Genomic DNA, 19561 nt, shown 5'->3' with positions numbered 1-19561 from the left:
ATTTTGTCAGATGAAAATGAGAGGCCTGTTATACACTTGTTAACATTCTCTCTCTCTCTCTCTCTCTCTCTCTCTCTCTCTCTCTCTCTCTCTCTCTCTCTCTCTCTCTCTCTCTCTCTCTCTCTCTCTCTCTCTCTCTCTCTCTCTCTCTCTCTCTCTGTGATTTATGAGTGAGTTAAGTTTAGAATTGTTAGTAATTTTTAGCCATGAGGTTTTTCCTTACTTGTTGTACTAGTGACCCTGAAGTGGTGTTACTGTAGTGTAGCTCTTCCCTGTGGTGTGTGGTGGAGCTGAGTAGTGACATGGCTGTGTGATGCAGGGCCTGTGTGTGATGGAGGATGGGGAGCCCACCTGCCATTGTCCTCTTGGCTACAGTGGGGACAAATGCCAACATAATGACTGTGAACACTTTTGCCACCGTGTAAGTTTTGTTCACTCACGATTTATTAAGTTTGGGACTTTGGGTGGGTTTGTTTCTTTGTGGAATGGCTTCCTATATTATTATGATTATTGTTGTTCCTTTCTTCTCACAATTCTCAGCCAGTCCATGTTTCTAAAAATTAAACATACTTTTTTCTAAATTATTGAAACGTGTTAGTTATTTTTTTTTGCCAGAAAACTTCAGTCATATTTAGAGAAAGTTAAGAAATCTTAATAAGAGTGAAATGATAATGTGTAAATTGCTGTAGCCATCATACCTTCATGTCGGATTTTGTGTGGGGTATGCTAGATAGTTGCCATGGAATTTAGCATGTTTAGTATATTTGCAAGATGTAGCCAAGCAATAGTACTACCAATAATGTGTTTGTTGGAAAATCTGTGCATGAGTAAGACTATATAGTTTACTGTCCTGTGCATCACAATATTTGAGATAAAAACAAACAAATCATTATCACAAGAAAAAATAAAGTCAGATTTCCCACATCAAAGTCTTAGAAAAACAGGTGTTGTAATGTGCTTCCTCACCTCACTACAGGGATCATGTCAGCCCACCAAGAAAGGGCCAACCTGCATCTGCGAGGAGGGGTATGCGGGGCGGCGTTGCATGGAGCCTGTCCCCACTGGCCCCTGCAGCCCCTCCCCCTGCCGGAACAGTGGCACATGTGTGGTGGTGCAGGGGAAGGGGGTGTGCAGATGTCCCCCGGAGTTCATGGGGGACAAGTGCCAGTATGGGGTGAAGGCAAATGAGAACCCATGTAGCACTCTTACCTGCCTCCATGGTGGGATCTGCCAGGTATTGCCTCACCTCCCTCATGCCATGCTGGTCAGGAGTAGTGGTCTCCGTGTTCGTCATGCTTTTACCTTTCTGTTATTTGTTCAACTCATTTATGTACCTTTTATTTCCTTTTCCTTTTCTTGTTCTTTTTTCATGCCTTTAAACACTTCTAATGAATGTTCTTTTATTCACTTCACCATGTCATATTTCAAGTAGATATAGTAACCTGTTTAATCATATTCCCTGCATTATTGACTTTTTATTTGTTTGTCAGTGTAAGGAATATATTTGTTCATATTTAATATTATTCTCTTTTCAAGACTTAATTTCACAAAATCAGAAATAAAGGATACTTCTTATGCTTCACTCTGACCTGGATAAACAATGCCACAGTCACCTGTACCACAGATGGAGTTCAGTGCTGCAGTGTGCAAGTGTCAAGCAGGCTGGGCAGGAGAGAACTGTGGCATCCAGACGGTGTGCACGGATGACTGGTGCTACAATGGGGGAACGTGTAGCCCCAACCCAGAGCTGGACAAGGAGCCTCTCTGCGAGTGAGTTATTGCACCAGCGTTCTGAGAGTAGATGGAGATGAACCTTTTTCTGCTGTGATTGTCTTTGCTGATATTGAAGGCAATAACAAATTGTTTAAATAAGCATAGATAAAAAAAAGTACCTGAATAAAAATTATTGCTGATCCACAGAAGAATGCACAGTGGAACCTTGTATTATTAATTTAATTTGTTCCTTGACTAAACTTGTTTTACGATATGCTTGCTTGGCAAATTAGTTTTTCCTATTGAAATTTGTTTCAAGTCTCAAAAAACACCCAATAATCTTTTTTTTATTTGCTTTAAAAGAGAAAATGTGTTATGAGATGGAAGACAATAACATAATAAAGTTAAAGAATGCAAAAGATAAACAAGCAGTGGCCATGCTTGTTGGGAGAGCCTGTGCGACCCTAGCAGTCACTGTATGAAACTTTGCTCATAATGTGGATTTCCACCAGTAAAACAAAACAAGAGTTTTCTCAAGCCTCAGCTCATTCTAGAAATTAACTCTTTTATCTGGTACACTCACAATGTCAGGTTCCACTGCAGAGAATGTAGTATTGAAAAATGTCATTTAGAAAAAAGTTAAAGATGACCATGAAAAAGATCCATTAACAGTGAAAAGGTTAAAGGAAGGGCATACTTGAAAACAGATACATGAATTAATGACTTAATGTAGACATGTCTTCTTTTTCATTGACTTTTAATAGGAAGTGCTTTGTGTTTGCATTTTAGTTGTCCTGAAGGTCAATTTGGACTGCGTTGTGAATCTTCCAAAGACGAGAGGCACGGTGTCTCAGAAGAGCCGACGACCAACACAGCCACCGTCATCATTGGGGTGTTTGTTGCCGTAAGTGTTTTCTCTCCGTGTTCACTGAAGGTGTATTGGCCATGCATCACCTGTTATGATGAATTAGCATATGTGTAATCCACGTGACTTGGGCGGTGATTGCATTCTGTGGCTTACTTGCAGGTGGTGGTGCTGGTGGTAGCGGTGGTGGTGGCGTGGCTTTTGCAGCGGCAGCGGGCAAAGGGCATCTCCCATGTACGTCTGGAGGAGAATGGCGGCACAGTGGAGATGACCAACCCTATGTACATGCATGCATCCAGTGACCAGGAGGATGACCCCAACCCTGTCTTCTCCCTGCATGATTCGGTAAGCTTAGCCAGCACATCATAGTCTAGTGGTCATTCCAAAGTCTAGTCAATTTCACTCCTTGCTCCACAGTCTTGTCATCCCCATTACCCCCACCTGATTTCCTCCTCTTCCCTGCCACCTTCCTTGTCTCTCTGTGCTGTCCCTCTGTTGTCTCCACCCTTGGTCAAGTGTTGGTCTTGTCTCCCTACAGGTTCCCATGGCTAGCTTGCAGTGTTTTATGATCCCCGACCCAGCGCTGCTTGGGGTAACTCTTATGTATCTTGACTTCACTCACTGTTTGTCTCACTGGCTTGGTATGCACTTTATGTTATTATTTGTTGGTGAATTGCAATTAAAAATATTTTTAAAAGAAAATCAGAGTTGACTTCTTTTCTTGAACAATATTTGGCCTTCAAAATACTACTCTGGTGTTTATGGAACAAATGTACTTGATTGAAAATTAACTTGGGAGCATTTTCCTGGAATTTTAATAGGACACTGGAATGAAACAAGCAGCCATTATGGGATGTAGTGCTTGGTGCTGTTTCTCCTTTGTTAGTTCGATTTACTTTTCCAAATTACAAGTATAATTGTAGAGTAGTTATAATTTCATAACCTTCATGTTGAGTTAACTGTAGCCATTTTAGTGTGGCTCCCTTCCCAGTACTTGTAGATCCCTCACAATTCCTCATATAGGCCAGGTAAAGCAGGAAATGTCCTCCAGTACAGAGAAGTAGAAGTGAGTGGCTTAAAGTGAGGGAAAGTTGTGTAGTGGTACAAACACCTTCCCTCCTCCTGGTCATTCCAATCTTTAGGTTTTCAGTGTCTTATAATTTTCATTGTAAATTCAATTTCATCCATCACGTTCTTACGTTATTCAATACTTGATTTTTAATGAAGCTAAAAGCTGAACATTATTTACTGTTATTGAAAATAATTGAAATGATTTTATTTCAGAATGGTAGCATGCCCTTTGTTGTAGCTCACTAGTTTCCTTCTTGATTTTGTACTTGACACTTCACACTCCATTCTTGAAAGTGTCCACACATTGTTTATACTTCACAGGAACTGAATTGTGTGATTAAGCTTCACAAATTTGCTTTCCCAGCTTATTGATTTTCTGAGGGTGAGAGGCTTTTAATCAGAACTGACCTCACTGAGTGCTACATGGTGATGCTTTGTCCTTACACCACTCTTCAGGGCACTGCTGCTGTTGCTGCTGCTGCTGCTGCTACTGCTTATTATGGAACTATATATATTTTTTAATTAATTAATTTATTTTTTAACACTTCTCTTGTAGTGGCTGAAATATACCAGTAAAGTATCAACAGTTTAGGCTTTCACTTGATCAGTCAGTCAGTAGCCAGATTCAGTATTCAGAGAAAGAATTTTTTGTCCTCAAAATGCCACTGGTTCATATGAGCATTATACTGGTGTCACATATGTAGCCATTACCTACATATGAGACTCTTGCCTGTCACCCTCTAGGCAGTGTTGCCAGTGCAAGGGAAGTGTACCAGCAGCAAGTGAAAGTCTAACCACCATCTCTGCCTGCACAGGAATAATAATAATGGTGTCTCTCCTTTAGGTCTCCTCATATGGCGCATACCACATTTATGGTCACTGTAAGTCCTCTCTTTCTTTTCCCCCTCATTGCCCTTCACTGCTCCACTCTTATCTGTCCTTTCATCTGGCCTTTATTTTTCTGCTTGGTGCATGACTCTTCTCGACTATCTAGACTGCTGCTCCTGAGGCTATATCCTGCACCTCGTCCCTGTGGTGCTCTCCTGTGTATATATATGTACCAGTGTATCATATGCCCCGTGTTCCCTCTGGGCTGTGGCTGCTCTGCTGTCCTGCTTAGAAAGGAAGGCTAGACATCACATCTTATAGTTTTAACTTAAATAGTGTAGGGTGCATATCATATAAAGGAAGGAATTTTCACTGTATCTCTTTTTGTTTAATCCACATGAATTGTTAGTATACTTGTAAACCTACAGAAGAACCTAATATGTACTGTATATAATGTCTTTTTTTTTTTACATAAATGTTGTTTTGTTTTAGTGGATTAAAGAGTCGTGCAGTTCTGCAAACACTGTACTGTACATCAAGACCAGCACCTTTAGCTATTCAGTATCTCTCAGTAGACTCTTAGGACATGTTTGAAGCCACAATTGATGTAGTGTTATAGGTCATCTTTCTTTGTGCATTAATCAGTTTTCACTATTTTCCCTCCTTGCCATGCTGGTGTTATGCAGCCGGCAGACACACAAGCTTAAGCGGAGTGTTTGTGACAAAGTCTAGGCTTTGTGTAGAGGAAGTATGTACCTTTAAATCTCACAATTAAAGTGGGTAAAAGTAATTCTTAGATGTATTGCTTGGAATTTATCATTCTATATAAATAAAAGAGATATGTTGATTTGAATTCAAGTACAGTTATCAAATTTGTTAATTCAAGAGTTTAAAAGATGGTAAATATTAAAGAAACAGCAGTTGATGGAATTCTAGAAAATTTTTTATCTCCAACTGATATGCTGAGTCTGATCATTCAGTCACAAAAAAACACATCATTGGTTTTCCTTAATCCTATTTATCCCCATCTCATCTTGTTACTTTCAAAACTTTCACAAAACACGCACTGCTTGAAGATTGTACAAGTAATCTACCATACTTGAGGAACCCTTTAGGTGCCTTGTGTTAGATTGTGCACCTGGACCAAAAAGATCTAATGACTCAAAACCTTCTCCTTAGCCTTTGATTTGAGATTCAAAGTACAGTTAATGCAAGTTTTCTCATTTACTAGGTGTCTAATCATCTATGTGTGTCCCACAGCTGAACACCTTCAAAAACCCGGTGTACGACACTCTCTACAACGAGGCAGCAGCAACACCGCTCAACCAGGAAGAGAAGACTGGTTTGCTACAATCGGACCCGCTGGGCGTCCTCGACACAAACGGTCCAACTGGGTCCAAGTCCTAACACCAACTATCCCACCCAACCCCTCTCACAACCCCCACCACCGCCACCGCTACACAAACAACAACAACAACAACGGTAGCACTAGTAGAGCCAAGCAGCCGACTTATGTGGACCTGTAGGACACTGATCAGGAGGTGCTGGAAGGCTTGTCGACGCCTGGAAAATGTTTTATTATATATATACGAGGATGTGTTCCTGCGTCTCCTGCACAGGTGAAGGTGTGAAGTGGTGATAATGAAAGAAAATGAAAAAAGAAAGGTGTACTTGTGACTGGATAGAGAAAAGTAAAATGGAGGGAGGAGGAAACCAAGATTTTAATCATTTGGTAATTTGCAGTTGATCTGAGTTTCCTCTCTCTCCAATGAAAAAGAATATAACTAGGCTGCTGCTAATGAAAGGGAATGAAAATATTATCATGTGTGTGTACCTGTGTGTGCATGCATGTTTGTGTATGTTTGTGCGTGGTGGGAAATGTATATTACTTATGTCCACACAGAGCATTGAGAGAGGTTGTGTTTCCTTAAAGCAGGCTTAGTGGCCTGGAAGTGTCACAAAGGACAGAGACTGGATGGTGTTTGTGCCAGTGTGATATAGTGACTCCTGCCTGAAGTAGTGATGCTCTGAGAACTTTGTTTTTCTGAGCATATTATCATCCTCCTGCCATGAAGTCAAGAGTGGTGAGGCATTACTGTGCTGTGTGTTTATACAGTTTGGGAGATGTGTATGTAGGGTTTTGATACCTTAGTGTTTATGCTTGTAAATTTGTGCTTTACTTTGAAAATACCCAGTCATCTTTAATGCTCACTTGTATAGTTTTGATGGTAATTGCTGTATGGCAGAATTTTGTAGTACATAGGAAATTTATAGATGATGAATGTTTAAAAGTTGGTGTCAAAATGGTACAAAAAAAGGAAATGTCAAGTGAGTGACTTAGAATATATGAAAACTTAAAGATGCTTTACTCAGCTTAACTGATATTGACTCAAGTAGATCATGTCAGAAATCAAAGATGAATAGAAGAAATTAAATAGTGTGTGTGTGTGCGTGTGTGTGTGTAGCAGCCATTCATTGTGTGAAGAGATGACAAGAATAATTACTCAGTTGTGTATTTTAAGTTGCCTAGGAACGTTTTTCTTACATTATGATCAGTGAGGCTTTCTTATGACAATTTCATTTTAAGTGAAGAATACTATTGTGGCCTTGACAAAAAACTCAAAAGGATACTCATCAAAATACAGTACTAAATGGATGTTGATGTTTCTGAACTGCATCTGGAAGTTGTACAAGTGTACAACTGATACATATCAATGCAGCATTAGTCTATGTTCAGGCCAGACTGATGTCCCCAAAGAGATAGAAAACCTCTGTAAAATAAAGGAAAAATAGAGGACAGTTGCTAGAGAGGTGTGTGTGTGTGTGTGTTAGAGCAGAGCAAATTTCCCTTTCCATTTTAGATTTGCCTGCACTGGTGCCATATTGTACATATTTCTATGCATAATATAGTGCAGGATACAATGTGTGTGTGTGTGTGTGTGTGTGTGTGTATGAGAGAGGGTGAGGGTGAGGGAGAGGGAGAGGAGAGGGGAGAGAGAGAGAGAGTGCTTATTTGAAGTATGTATATTGATTATTTGAAAGTGGTTTAAAGTACCTCATAAATTGGAGGATATGAAGGAAAACAAGTACATTATGGTCATGGTGTGTGATATTTAAGAAGCATTAGCCTTTGTTGATTCCTGTGTTGATGTCATAGTTTAAAGTGTCTGTAGATGAGAGGATGCCAGGTCACCTCTTGATGTGTGCCTCCAATATGCTACTCACTGGACACACTGACTAGTGTCTGAGCCACAGCACTGCACCACTATTCATTCAGTCATGATCACAGCTGAACTTTGCTATTTTGCTCATTATGTGAGTAATGATTCAGCAGTGTGTGCCACACACCACTAAGTCTCACCTTTCATAATCATGTACACATCTTTTTTATCACATGGTCACAGAAGTGCAGGAAGCTGTGCTTGTGGTGGGCACTTGTTCCTAGTACCACGTTGCTGATCACTGTACTCGCTGCTTTATGAATCAAGACTTATGTAGAAGTCATTATCACTGTCATTACCATTAATTTAAGGAAACAATAGAGCAATAAGAAGGAAAAACAAGTCAATTTTATGTATATGTAAATATCTATATGACTATAAATATATGTACATTGCACAAGACTTGCAGAAGGAGCAACTTTCTCCAGATACTGGCTGCTGGTTTGGTGACCAGTGCTCCTTGCCGAGTGCTGCAGTGAGCGGCACCATCCAGTCTGGGGTTTGGCAGTTTGACAAAGTGTTCTGTGTACTGGACAGCTTTAAGTCAGTGGATCTAGTTTGGCTTCACCAGGTTGGTTGATTCTCACTGTGTCTGAGGAAATTAATTCCTCTTATGCAAACATGTGATCATGGAATGTGTATCCCCTACACCTACAGTGTGACGGCAATTGTCAACTTGGAATATTTTTATCTTGTTCAAGTTTTAAATGGTTTTGTTGCATATGCATTTTAGAGCGGACTGCTGAGTTTGACTTCATTTCTGCAGTTTTATGTAGTGCTTTCTGAAGCCGTAATGCTTTTTTTTTTTTTTTTTTTTTTTTTTTTTTTTTATGACCATAATGTTCCTATCCTTGCTGTGTGTGTGTGTGTGTGTGTGTGTGTGTGTGTGTGTGTGTGTGTGTGTGTGTGTGTGTGTGTGTGTGTGTGTGTGTATAGCTTTGCCACAAGGTACAAGAGTTACAACATAAAGAAGTACAAGAAGTCAAGAATCACCAGTGATAAACATCCTAGTGTCTTATGTTCATGTGCCTCATTATTTTTGGCCTCAGACTGGTGATTCTTGAGGCCAAATGGCAACTGTAGTTGATGAAAGGGACGGCATAATCTTTCCCTAAGTGTGTGTGTGTGTGTGTGTGTGTGTGTGTGTGTGTGTGTGTGTGTGTTTGCAGGCTGGAGGGTGCCAGGGGCCATTCTTCATTAGCTCCTGTGGATGTGACAAATAGTATTCCTTACTGTTACTTGAATGTAATCTTGCATTTCTAATGAGCTTGGGCACACACACTGCCTTATGCCGTCAGGGAAAAAGTTTTCATATTTCAATCTGTTGGGTTTGAGAAGGAAAAAGTAAAGCTGCCCAATGAAAACATTAACTGTGAAACCTACTGATGAGCAATTGTGTGTCTAGGAGTGCATAACCTAGTCAGTGTAGTAAGCAGTGATGCAGCAGACTCAGTCACATTTGCTGGTGGATGAATTGTTTTGCTTGATGTAGTATCACCATGAAAACATCTCAAACAAAGATGAAAGAAAGAAAAGGTGTAATGGCAAGAAAGAATATCAATAGTACTGATAATTAATTGCAGTGTTTTGAAAATGATGAAAGTTTATGGTATCCCTGTATACATACATACTAGGCATTATACTATTGTGTATTTGCTGATAATACATCACTTTTATAATACATACAAAAGGTATATTACTTTACAGAACTTTTTCCTTTTTTTTCCTTTTATTTAATAATGCAAGAATAGAGATTGTTTTTGTATATGTTCACTACACAGATCAGTGGATTTGTATATGTTCTGTCTTGAAATAAGAAGCTGCAGTGGAGTGGCCTAGTATTCGGTGGATGTCATCACATATTTTAGAGATGATGGTATTGTACTACTGAAAATCGTCTTGTTCAATGCTGTAGAAAGCAACAGTATTTCATTTAATTGATGTACAGATTGATCTTGATTGTGTGGTAATAGGCACTTTATATGAATGAGGGACAGAAGTGCGAGCTACACGTGTTGCGAGAGTGAGAAAAATCAACTTCTTGTGTGATCCACACCAAGTAATACTTGTAGAGTGGTAGCCGAGATCTGCCCACCGATTTCATATATTCTAGTGTGTTCAGAAAGTGTTCAGAAATACTTAAGTGTGTTTAACTCTTTGACTGCTTCTGATGGTGATATGATCTGGTTCTGTGGAATAAAAATTGAAGCAAGTAAAGGCTTGAGTTTTCCAAGTCGCTTCTTTTGCTGTTGGTTTTTAAATAGTATTTGAAATATAACACATTTATAGTATCTAGGTCAACAAGCCACAACAGTCAAAGGGTTAAGAAGAGTTAGGAACTAGAAAAGTGAAGTGAAATGCAGACTTTGGTAGTGAGAGAAAAGGAATAGCTGTTAACACACTACACTGTCTCAACCATGACAAGCTTACACCTCTGTGCCGAGTGAAGTCAACACCCACCTCTCCCTCCTTCCCTCTCATATTATCCAGGAGTTGTGTTGAGGTCTTTCTTCACTTCCCTACTTGAGTTTAGTAAATTCACTGGCAGCAGTCAGTAACCCACACTCATTTATACTGTACAGTGTATTTTCTCTTAGTCTTGAGTCTAATTTGCCAACAGAGTTATGAAATGACATCTCATAGTGGCAGACAGATCAGAGGACTTAGAGAAAATGCTTTATAGATTGGAAGTGAGTGTGACACACAGATTACTGATTGTGGCTATGTTCTCTCACACTTGGCATGTAATCCTTGAGTCAGTCAGTCAGATAGAGTGGCTGAAGACACGAGGAATATATGTTACTGTGGTGGTGGTATTGCTGTAGTACCTCATCCATACTCCATGTCCTGCCACAGGGAGAGTCTGGCACTAGGTGTTTTTATATCTTAAGGAATGAGTGATGTCTGCCTATTTTTGTACATAAGAAAATAACAATGATCACTTTATTAATCTGCTGTTATAATTTTTCCTTTGTGTGTGTGTGTTTTTTTTTTCATGTCTCCGCTTATCTTTACTTACTCAGGTATCAGCAAGTGCGATGGCAGCTGCCCTTCTTTCTGCAAGGTGCTGTGCTGTGACATTCATCCTGTGTGTGTGTGTGTGCCTTATGTTGCCATCCATGGGCCTGCAGATAGCAGACGCGTTTCCTCAAACCACTATGAGGTTGTAGCCAGGCTGTTTTGTGAGGCTCTTCATTTTGCTGGTTGATGTATTTGCTGATGTTTTGAAGTAAGTTGGCAAAAGCTGGGCCCAACACCCCACTTGTTTGTATGGAGAGGCATAAATTCATAGTGCAGGGCGAAGGCCGTATAGTGCAGGTGTTTATGCTGTTCGGTAGCTTGAGTGGCTGCCCCAATGGCAGAAGCAGTCAGGGAGGTTGGTGCTAGTGTATATGGTTATGCATTTGGCATCCCACATCAGCATTCTGCCCCACCTGAAGAGGAACACTGCAGTGCCATCTGGTTGGTGCTCATCTCAATCCAGACCTCATGGCTTGAGGATGGCTACCAAAAAGAGCTGCAAGGCGAGGCACATGGCCTGGGTTTCGAAGAAGAGGCTATGGTAGCCTAAGGCCCTAAGGCGTCTGTTGTGGATTTGGCCCCAGCTGGTCCCTGGATGCTGTTGCTCCTTGGTGAGTAGCTGTCTTGTCTAATGCCTCTTGGTAGGTGGTGATGGTGATGAATCGTGATATTTCTGGTGGTTTTTTTATAGAGTTTTTTGTTTATATTTTTGGGGATTTTGGAATGTGAAAAGAAATTAATGTTGTGGTGGCTGTGATGCCACACATCAGGCTCCTTATGACCTTCATTTTCTCTTTCCTTATCTTGATCTCATCAGATTACAAGTTTGTTTTTCTGTCATATTGATCTATTTCGTGCTTACTATGAATAACTTCTGATGGTGTTTTCAGAACAAGTTGTTGACAGACATGGTCCCACAGGAACCAGGACACGCCCCGTGTGCTCGGTGCACTGTTCACATTGCACCACATCTCTTCACTCCCAAGGGCTGCCACGAGGTTAGTTGTTACTTTTTTACTTACCTCATAGTCTGTTAATTGAAGTTAGTCTTTAGACATTAACAGTCTATTGTGGGAGGTTGACAGAAGGAAGAGCGAGGTTTGAAAAGAGTGAAAGGGTAGAACAAAGACTTAGACCAGTGGTTCCTGAACTTTTTCAGCATGTTACCCAATTTAATATGCCACACTAAGCATATTACTCATTTCACAAAATACTTTTGGGTTGCCACATATTTCGATAAATACATCCTTTCTGAAACTATATATTAGTTTTTGATGTTTTGTTATTCAGTTTATTAATTATAATTAATAATTATTTATAACTTTGTATACTAAGTTAACATTAATCCTAATGTCAGGTGCTACAATATTTTTTTGATTTTTCTAATTAAATATTTTTAAAATTTTAATCCCCAAAATTGTTAGATAACCTCCAGGGGATAAATTACCCCCAGTTTTGGAACCACTGATTTAGACTATTGGTAGAGTTCAGATCATTTGCTGACTTGTGAGGCTTCAAGTCATAATTTTAGGATAGGTGGTAATAAAACAATCTATATAAAATGTCACTCTTCATTAAAAAAAGAAAAAAAAAAAAAAGACATGACTTTGGCTCTTAAGTTTACACACTGTGGCTAGAAATGGCACTGTGGCATTGCTCTGGGTGCTGCCCTCAGGTGGTGGCACTCACCAGACAGACACCCCTAGCCCTCGGCACTTCATTCCAACATAACTTAGTATTATCGCATTGTGTCCCTTTATACTCCATGCACTGGTCTGTGTCGCAGCCTGCACAGCACAGCTGGGGACTCCATTCCCACAACACTTGCGTGTAGTGGTGACAGCAACAGTAACTAACACACAAGTGAAGGGCCAGGTGTGATGGCTTCCTTAACAGAAGTGCAGCTTGTGTTTATCGTCATGAAGGAAACTTTTTATTGCTGAAGTCTTTAAAGGATGAGCACAAGATGCTCTGTATTGTACAGTAATCTGATTCTTTGCTCTCGAAGGAAAATCATGAAATATTATTAACATTTATAATAAAGTTTAAAGGAATGGATTAAAAAACAGTAAAGCTCATTAGGGACAATATAAGGAACTTGATTTGCCTTTAGTATTATGATTAATTTTAGCCGATCATGTTATTTTTCCTGCCTGAACATGTCATAACCTTATGGTGCCGAGTATCACTTATATTATATAAAACTAGGCCACCTTTGAATGCCCTCTGTTGGTGTAACTAAACTCTCCCTGCCTATCATCTTGTAGTAATGATATGGAATATATGCACAGGTCCTGTAATTGCATTGTTGGTGTGAACTGATGCTGTAAGCAACAGCATGAATGGCTGCTGTGCAACACTCGTGAAGCATGCAGCTGGAAAAGAAAGTGAATCCAAGTAGAAATATGATGTATGTTTGAGTCGTGTGACGTCTCTGCATTACACAACTGTAGTGAATTATATTGAATTGGTTTTCTTATTTCCACTTGGATTTACTGTACATTCTGGGTTTGTTTGGCGTGTTGGTTACACACAATGCTTCTTGCATCCCTCACAGCACAATGTTGGCTTTGCATTTACGTTTGACTTGTGTACCAAGCAGCACAGCAAGCCTGGCTATTATCTGCTTACTGTCACTTGCCTTCTGTGTAAATCTACACAGATCTAGCCAGACACTTTGTTTTGAGAGAAGAATATTTATTTAAGTTTAATTAAAAGTATCAGAGGTAATGAGACAAAACATCAAATTCAAAACTTGGCTGAATCAGTAGTTTGGACAATGATATTCTTACCTTCCTGTGTGCATTTTTCAGATAAATTACAAAACAATGTCTTCCCCAAGCTTCTTAGGCTACACATTATATAATACTAGAGGTGTGTTATAGGAGAAATGGGTAGGAAAATATCTGCTTGGGTTCCACACCTCTTCCTGAAACAGTTGGCAAGATACTACTACTTTCATGGTGGTTTTATTTGCCATTTTGTAATGTGTTATGATGACAAGTTAAGTTACATTCTTTTACCATTATGAAAGGAAGGGTTTTTACAGTGTGGCAGTGAGTGACATTGTTTCAAATGCCTTAAAAAAAGTAATATTCTGAGTCCATTATGAATATGATCTATACTCAGTCACTCATCTTACAAACAACATCTGTCTTGCTGCTACACTTCTCCATATATGCCAGACCTGATACTTGATACAAGGGACAGCCTGGTAGCTAGTAATAAAACAATGCAGCTTACCTCAGACCTTCCATCTGTCCTTGGCAATGTAGAGTAAGCAAGTAGATAAAAAAATTTAGGTATTACAATCTTGCAGTGTTGCATGGGATTTGCTCTTCTTATCTAGGCAGTGTTTGTTACTGGTGGTTAAATTCACATAAACTGGTCTTCCCAGTTTTTTCAGGTCTGAAGAAGGAATTGAACTGTGGGAGAGAGAGAGAGAGAGAGAGAGAGAGAGAGAGAGAGAGAGAGAGAGAGAGAGAGAGAGAGAGAGAGAGAGAGAGAGAGAGAGTGTATAGTGTGTGTGTGTGTGTAGATACCTAATTCAGATGTGAAGGTCAGTGCATACCTGGGGAAAATGAGCTTCACCTAGGACATCACCAGCACAGCAAGTCCCAAGTAACACTGAGTAGTAACAGCTGCTCAAAAGGCCGAGTGGCTTACGTTTTGCTGTGCCTCAATATCATATAAATAGCTGGTTTGTAAGAAGAGATTAGGGAGGTACTGCCAAGAAATTACACTTACTAGTAGGTGACACTCACTCACATCTGTGAAAACCCTTGCTTTGCTGAAGTGTTTCATCACTATATAAATATAAAGTTAAAGTTCAATACAACTGAATATTGGTCCTGAAAGTTTTCAGTACAATTGAATATTAACCATGAAAGTGTTTGCATTTCAAGAGAAAGTGTAGAGATGAGGAAGCAGACTGATGGATGGTGTGATATTTACACTGAATGACATGATGAAACCTCCTATGCATCACAGTCTTACAGTTTGGAGTTCCTTCTACCGGACAGCAGTTGGTACTCCGTCCCCTAATAATGCAGTTTATGGCTGTCACCTCTGTGCACTCACTGTGTCTCTGGAGAGCTGAGAGAGGAATCCCAGACTTTATTATCTTGATCAAAAACTTCATCCCTCCCCAGCAGCCAGCAACAGCAGCAGCAGCAGCCACAGGTGGCAATCCATCACTTCACTGGTGAGAGGCTCTAGACCCTCACTGAGCTACCAGGGCCTTCCTCCCAGGGTGCACCTGTCAAGTGGTGGTGATGTCTGTCTGACAGGTGACCATGGTGCCTCTGGCCTGAACCTTAACACTTTGAGCAGTGCTGCCCCTGCCTCTAGGTAGGGCAGGGTCAGCAGGGGACTTAAGTCTGGTGAGGATGGACGGGGCAGAACCACACGGGACACTCCGCATAAGGCACATTGTAGAGAGTCACCAGTGCCACCATCATTTTCTCCTCACGCCAGATGCTGGAAGGTCCATCAGCCTGGAGGAAGAGTTGGTGGTGAAGAAGCCAAGCTTGAGCAGTGTCTCTGTGACTCGGCTGACTAGTGGCTCACGGAACCGCCAGATGGTAGTGTCCAGAACGGTGTGGTTCTTGTACTCTTGAGAGCAAGACTTCTTGAGAGTGTTGACACAGTCGGCACGGTAATGCTGCAGGTGGGCATCCTCGGTGTCCACAGCGTAGGAGGAGCAGCTTCCCCCCAAGCAGGCCAGTGGGAAGTGGTTGTGCAAGGTGAGGACTCGCTCTGGGTCGTGGAAGCATTTGACGTACTGGCCCGGCTTGGTGTAGTTGACGGAGCGGTACACGTGCTGCAGCATGTGCATGTAGTGTGGGATCTCACGGAACCACCCATGGGAATGACGCATTGTGTCCATGAAGTAGACGTTGCGCACATTGTAGGATGCTCGGCGATCCTTTTTAGTCTTGAGGGCTTTGGGCACCACTATATCCATGAGGCCCTTCCAGGACATGGAGCTCTTTGGCATGATGATCTCGTCCGTGTCAAGGAGTGCGATGTAGCGGTAGCGATACATGTTCTTGTAGAGGCAGTCATTGTAGGGGATGAGTTCGTTCTGCCGCTTGTTGGTCACCTTAGACTTGAGGTACATGTGAAGGAGCCCTGGGATATTGGGCTGCTCCCCTGGAAGGGTTAACTTGGTCACCTCCACACGGCCAAGTGCCTGGTAGTGCTGCAACACCTTGGAAATGTTAGGATGTACCTCCAGTTCATAAAGGAACACCTTGTTGGCACCCAGCACATGCAGCATCTCCAGCCACTCCACCAGGCGCACACTCAGGTCATCGTGCAGGAAATCCAGTCCCTTGACACACACGGCAAAGTCTTCCTTCTGGCCATTTGGTGGTTTGTTATTAATGACCCTCAGGTTGGTGGTGGCCATGTCACACGGCCGCTCCACCAGTGACACTGACTGTGGCACCAAGTGCCGGTGGCCCGGTGGTATCTGGCACCCGATGAGATATGGTTGGAAGAGTCCATTTTTGTAGTTTCCCCATTTCTTGTACCAGATGTACTTATATTCCCACACCTTGGCAAAAATTGGCTCCTTATAGCCCTCAAACCACAGCTGGCAGAAGGTCTTGACGCGTGGCTCCAGCCGGTCTATCATGCCCAGTACTCGGATGACGGGCTTCATGGCCACCAGCGTGCGGTTGTCGTAGTAAGCTCCGTACAGGTGGAAGGTGCCATTGCTGGTCTTGAGGGTCTGCCAGTACATATTGTTGAAGCTCAGCTCATAGAGTGAGGGGAACTTGGCACATGTCTTGTTCTTGGACATGGCCTTTCCTTTGTATTTCTGCCAGTAGCTGATGGGCAGGTTGGGGATCTTGGCCTGGATCTGCTCTGCCATGTCCTGCTCCGAGAGGGACGGAGAGCGGTCCACCGAGGGCTCCTGCTCTAGCGGGTTGAACTCTGTGGTCACGTTGGGTGCCGACTCGGTGGTGGCGAAGGGAGGCGCTCGGGTCTCAACGATCTTTTGTAACAGGAGGCGTCCTGTTCCTCCGTGTGTGAATCCTGCCTCCTCCTGACCCGAGAACCTGCAACAAAACATTGGCCGTCAGTTAAATATACATACCTACGTGTGGAAGTGTGGATTCTTCCACACAATTTAATTAATGCCACTGCATGTATATGACAATTTTTCTTAGTTTTTTTTTATTGTCTACATAGTTTTTTGTAGTAAATTGTACTGTTTGTTTTAGCCTGATGAAACTGGTGAGTACACAGCAAAACGTTGTGAAATAAACTTCCCATCAAGACGGCTTCTTTGTTTGTCATTGAAGAATAGCATAGATATAGATTATATATATATATATATATATATATATATATATATATATATATATATATATATATATATATATATATATATATTAATTACTCATGGTTGTATCATCCTCATAATGTAACAAGTTCTTTTATGCAAAGGGCTCTGGCCTAGGGCAACAAAATGTTATAAGAAAGGCTAGCTGAAGGTGCCAGTCTAAACTTAAGAGTAAGTATAACTGTATATTCAAACACGAATTGTTACAGGAGGCTTACAAACAACTTTTTGACTTGCAAAGCGGTACTTGATATAAAACACACATGGGTGGAGCAGATCTGAATCATTTATAACTCTGCCCTTATAAGTTGAAGATGAGACTCCTCAACTTGATATGTGTGGCAGTACGGGTAGTGGTACTCGTGCCTGTGTGAAGGTGGCGCAACTGTGGGAACAACTATCTTGCTACAAGTGACCTAACTACAATAGTGTGGTTTAAGAACATATTAGTCCCTTTTACTAGTGTGTTCGTCCTCTGTTGACATTTGGAACACTATATGAAAAAATTGCCTGAAAACTTGAGGGTGATTATGAGAATGTCAAGTAGTGCAAGAGTTCAAAGCATTTCCTGCCGTCAGGGTCTGTATTATATAGAATGCTTTGTACTTTGTAAATGCCACAGGAGTGATTAGTTACGATCTTATTTGTGTCTTGTTCCACTGATGTTGCAAACTATCACTAGAATAATGAAAACACCGTTACAAACCTGTACTGGCTATAGCACAGGAAAGAACCACTAAAGAGTAATTACAATAACAAACTACAATATGCGAGAAAGATGGCTACAACAAACAAAAAAACAAAGCTATATTAGAATTACACACCACAGAGAGGAATATGACCAAGCTACGCTACCAAACGTAATCCTGATAGATGAAAACAAAAAAAGCGAAAGAAACAAACTGGAGGAAAAATAGTATTAAAACAACTGAAAAAAGCAAACACACACACACACACACACACACACACACACACACACACACACACACACTAATCCTGAGAGAAGAAAATGACATTAAAAGCACAAGATCGCATAGTAAGAAACTGAGGAAGGGAAGATGTCAGAGATGTTAAAAAATTTAGTTTCCCACAAAGATGTGTTGAGACTTGGAACAGTTTGAGTGAGGAAGTGGTGTCAGCAACGAGTGTGCATAGTTTTAAAGAAAAATTGGATAAGTGTGTAGATATGGAGACGGGGCCACACGAGCATAAAGCCCAGGCCCTGTAAAACTACAACTAGGTAAATTTACAAAAGACATTCATTATATAAACACCTGTAAAAAAGAGCAAGGAATCGCCACACCCATCACAGCCACAGCCTCACCTGAAGACAAGGTAGCAGAGGGAGCACCACAGCACCAGGAAGTACACGCCGCGACGCAGTGCTCGGGTAGGACACCAGCGGCACATCCTCCTCGTCGCCCCCATCACGGCCATCCCGCCACCCTCTGCAAGGAGACGTGGCGTTAGAGTAAGGCATATACTACACAGTCACTCCTCCTCACCTGTCATCTGTCTCTCCCCAACACTTGCGATACAGTTCGAAATCTTGTTCAGCCACTTAATCGTTTCGACACACACACACACACATACGAGTCAGCGACATTTAAACCTCGTCAGCATTTCACAACTTACTTATTTTAAATAACTTCCAAAGCCTGGTTCATTAAACGAGTCCCAAGAAATAAACTTACTACTACCTTGCATTTCATCCCCTAAAGAACGTGTTTGTTTACTCAGCCATTTCCTTCAATGGGAAAAAAAAAAAAAAAATCTGTAACGAGTCTGAATCAGCACTGAGGGATGGAGGCAGAGGAGCAGCAGCACAGGTGGGCCAAGCAGGTTAACAAAGGTATCAGGAAGTTCACCTTTACCTTGCTACTGTTGGCCTTATCTTGACGTCACGTGATGAATAATGAAAGCAGCTCTATTTTTATTGTTCCTCGTTTTACTCTCTCTCTCTCTCTTTCTGTGTGTGTGTGTATGTGTGTGTGTTAACAAGGCCCTAACTATGACTAACAACAATAACAACCCAGTGAAGGAAAGGAGGAAAAAGTTAAGGAAAGCCGCCTCCGCTGCTGCCGCCGCCGCCGCCGCGCCGCCTCACATCCCTGACAGATCAACAAAGAGAGATGGAGCAAGTTTTAAATGATTTGTAACTTCGCGGAGTGAGATAACGAACATTACTCATGGAATTTGTTAAGAGAGATGTTGCATTAATCATAGAAGGGGAAAACGGAAAGCAAGAATCAAGTTATACGACTGATAAACTAGAACATGAATAATTTGTCTACTTTCTTATAGTTGCAGTATTATAGTCTGTCTAAAGTGGCTCCTGGGTCCAAAGCATATTGCAGCTTGTAACATAATTGGTTTGACATGAATAATACTTGTTTTCTGTTGATCAATACACTTATCACATGCACAGCTCATGGTTTTCCTCAAGATCTGACAACCATGCATCTGGGACACATTCAGACCGAGACC

General features: G+C 41.3%; 2 protein-coding genes across 7 annotated transcripts in view; one reads left to right on the top strand and one right to left on the bottom strand.

The window, feature by feature from the left end:
- The window catches only part of LOC123507048 (prolow-density lipoprotein receptor-related protein 1-like), a 126650-nt gene extending 116002 nt beyond the window's left edge, over positions 1 to 10648 (top strand). The window contains 6 exon segments of the mRNA XM_045259567.1: positions 320 to 421; positions 977 to 1234; positions 1625 to 1770; positions 2503 to 2617; positions 2741 to 2923; positions 5738 to 10648. Of these exon segments, the coding sequence (XP_045115502.1) occupies positions 320 to 421; positions 977 to 1234; positions 1625 to 1770; positions 2503 to 2617; positions 2741 to 2923; positions 5738 to 5884 (951 nt within the window). The 3' untranslated portion in view covers positions 5885 to 10648.
- LOC123507046 overlaps positions 8554 to 19561 on the bottom strand; it is a 128416-nt gene continuing 117408 nt past the window's right edge. For all 6 annotated transcript variants that reach the window (XM_045259562.1, XM_045259565.1, XM_045259561.1 and 3 more), the window contains 2 exons: positions 18399 to 18522; positions 8554 to 16787 (listed from right to left, as the gene is read on the bottom strand). In XM_045259562.1, coding sequence (XP_045115497.1) covers positions 15176 to 16787; positions 18399 to 18522 — 1736 coding nt within the window. In that variant the 3' untranslated portion in view covers positions 8554 to 15175. The remainder of the gene's footprint in view (positions 16788 to 18398; positions 18523 to 19561) is intronic.

This window comes from Portunus trituberculatus, chromosome 21 (genome assembly GCF_017591435.1).
Source record: "Portunus trituberculatus isolate SZX2019 chromosome 21, ASM1759143v1, whole genome shotgun sequence".
Classification (NCBI taxonomy): domain Eukaryota; kingdom Metazoa; phylum Arthropoda; class Malacostraca; order Decapoda; family Portunidae; genus Portunus; species Portunus trituberculatus.
This window is presented reverse-complemented; position numbering and strand designations above follow the sequence as displayed.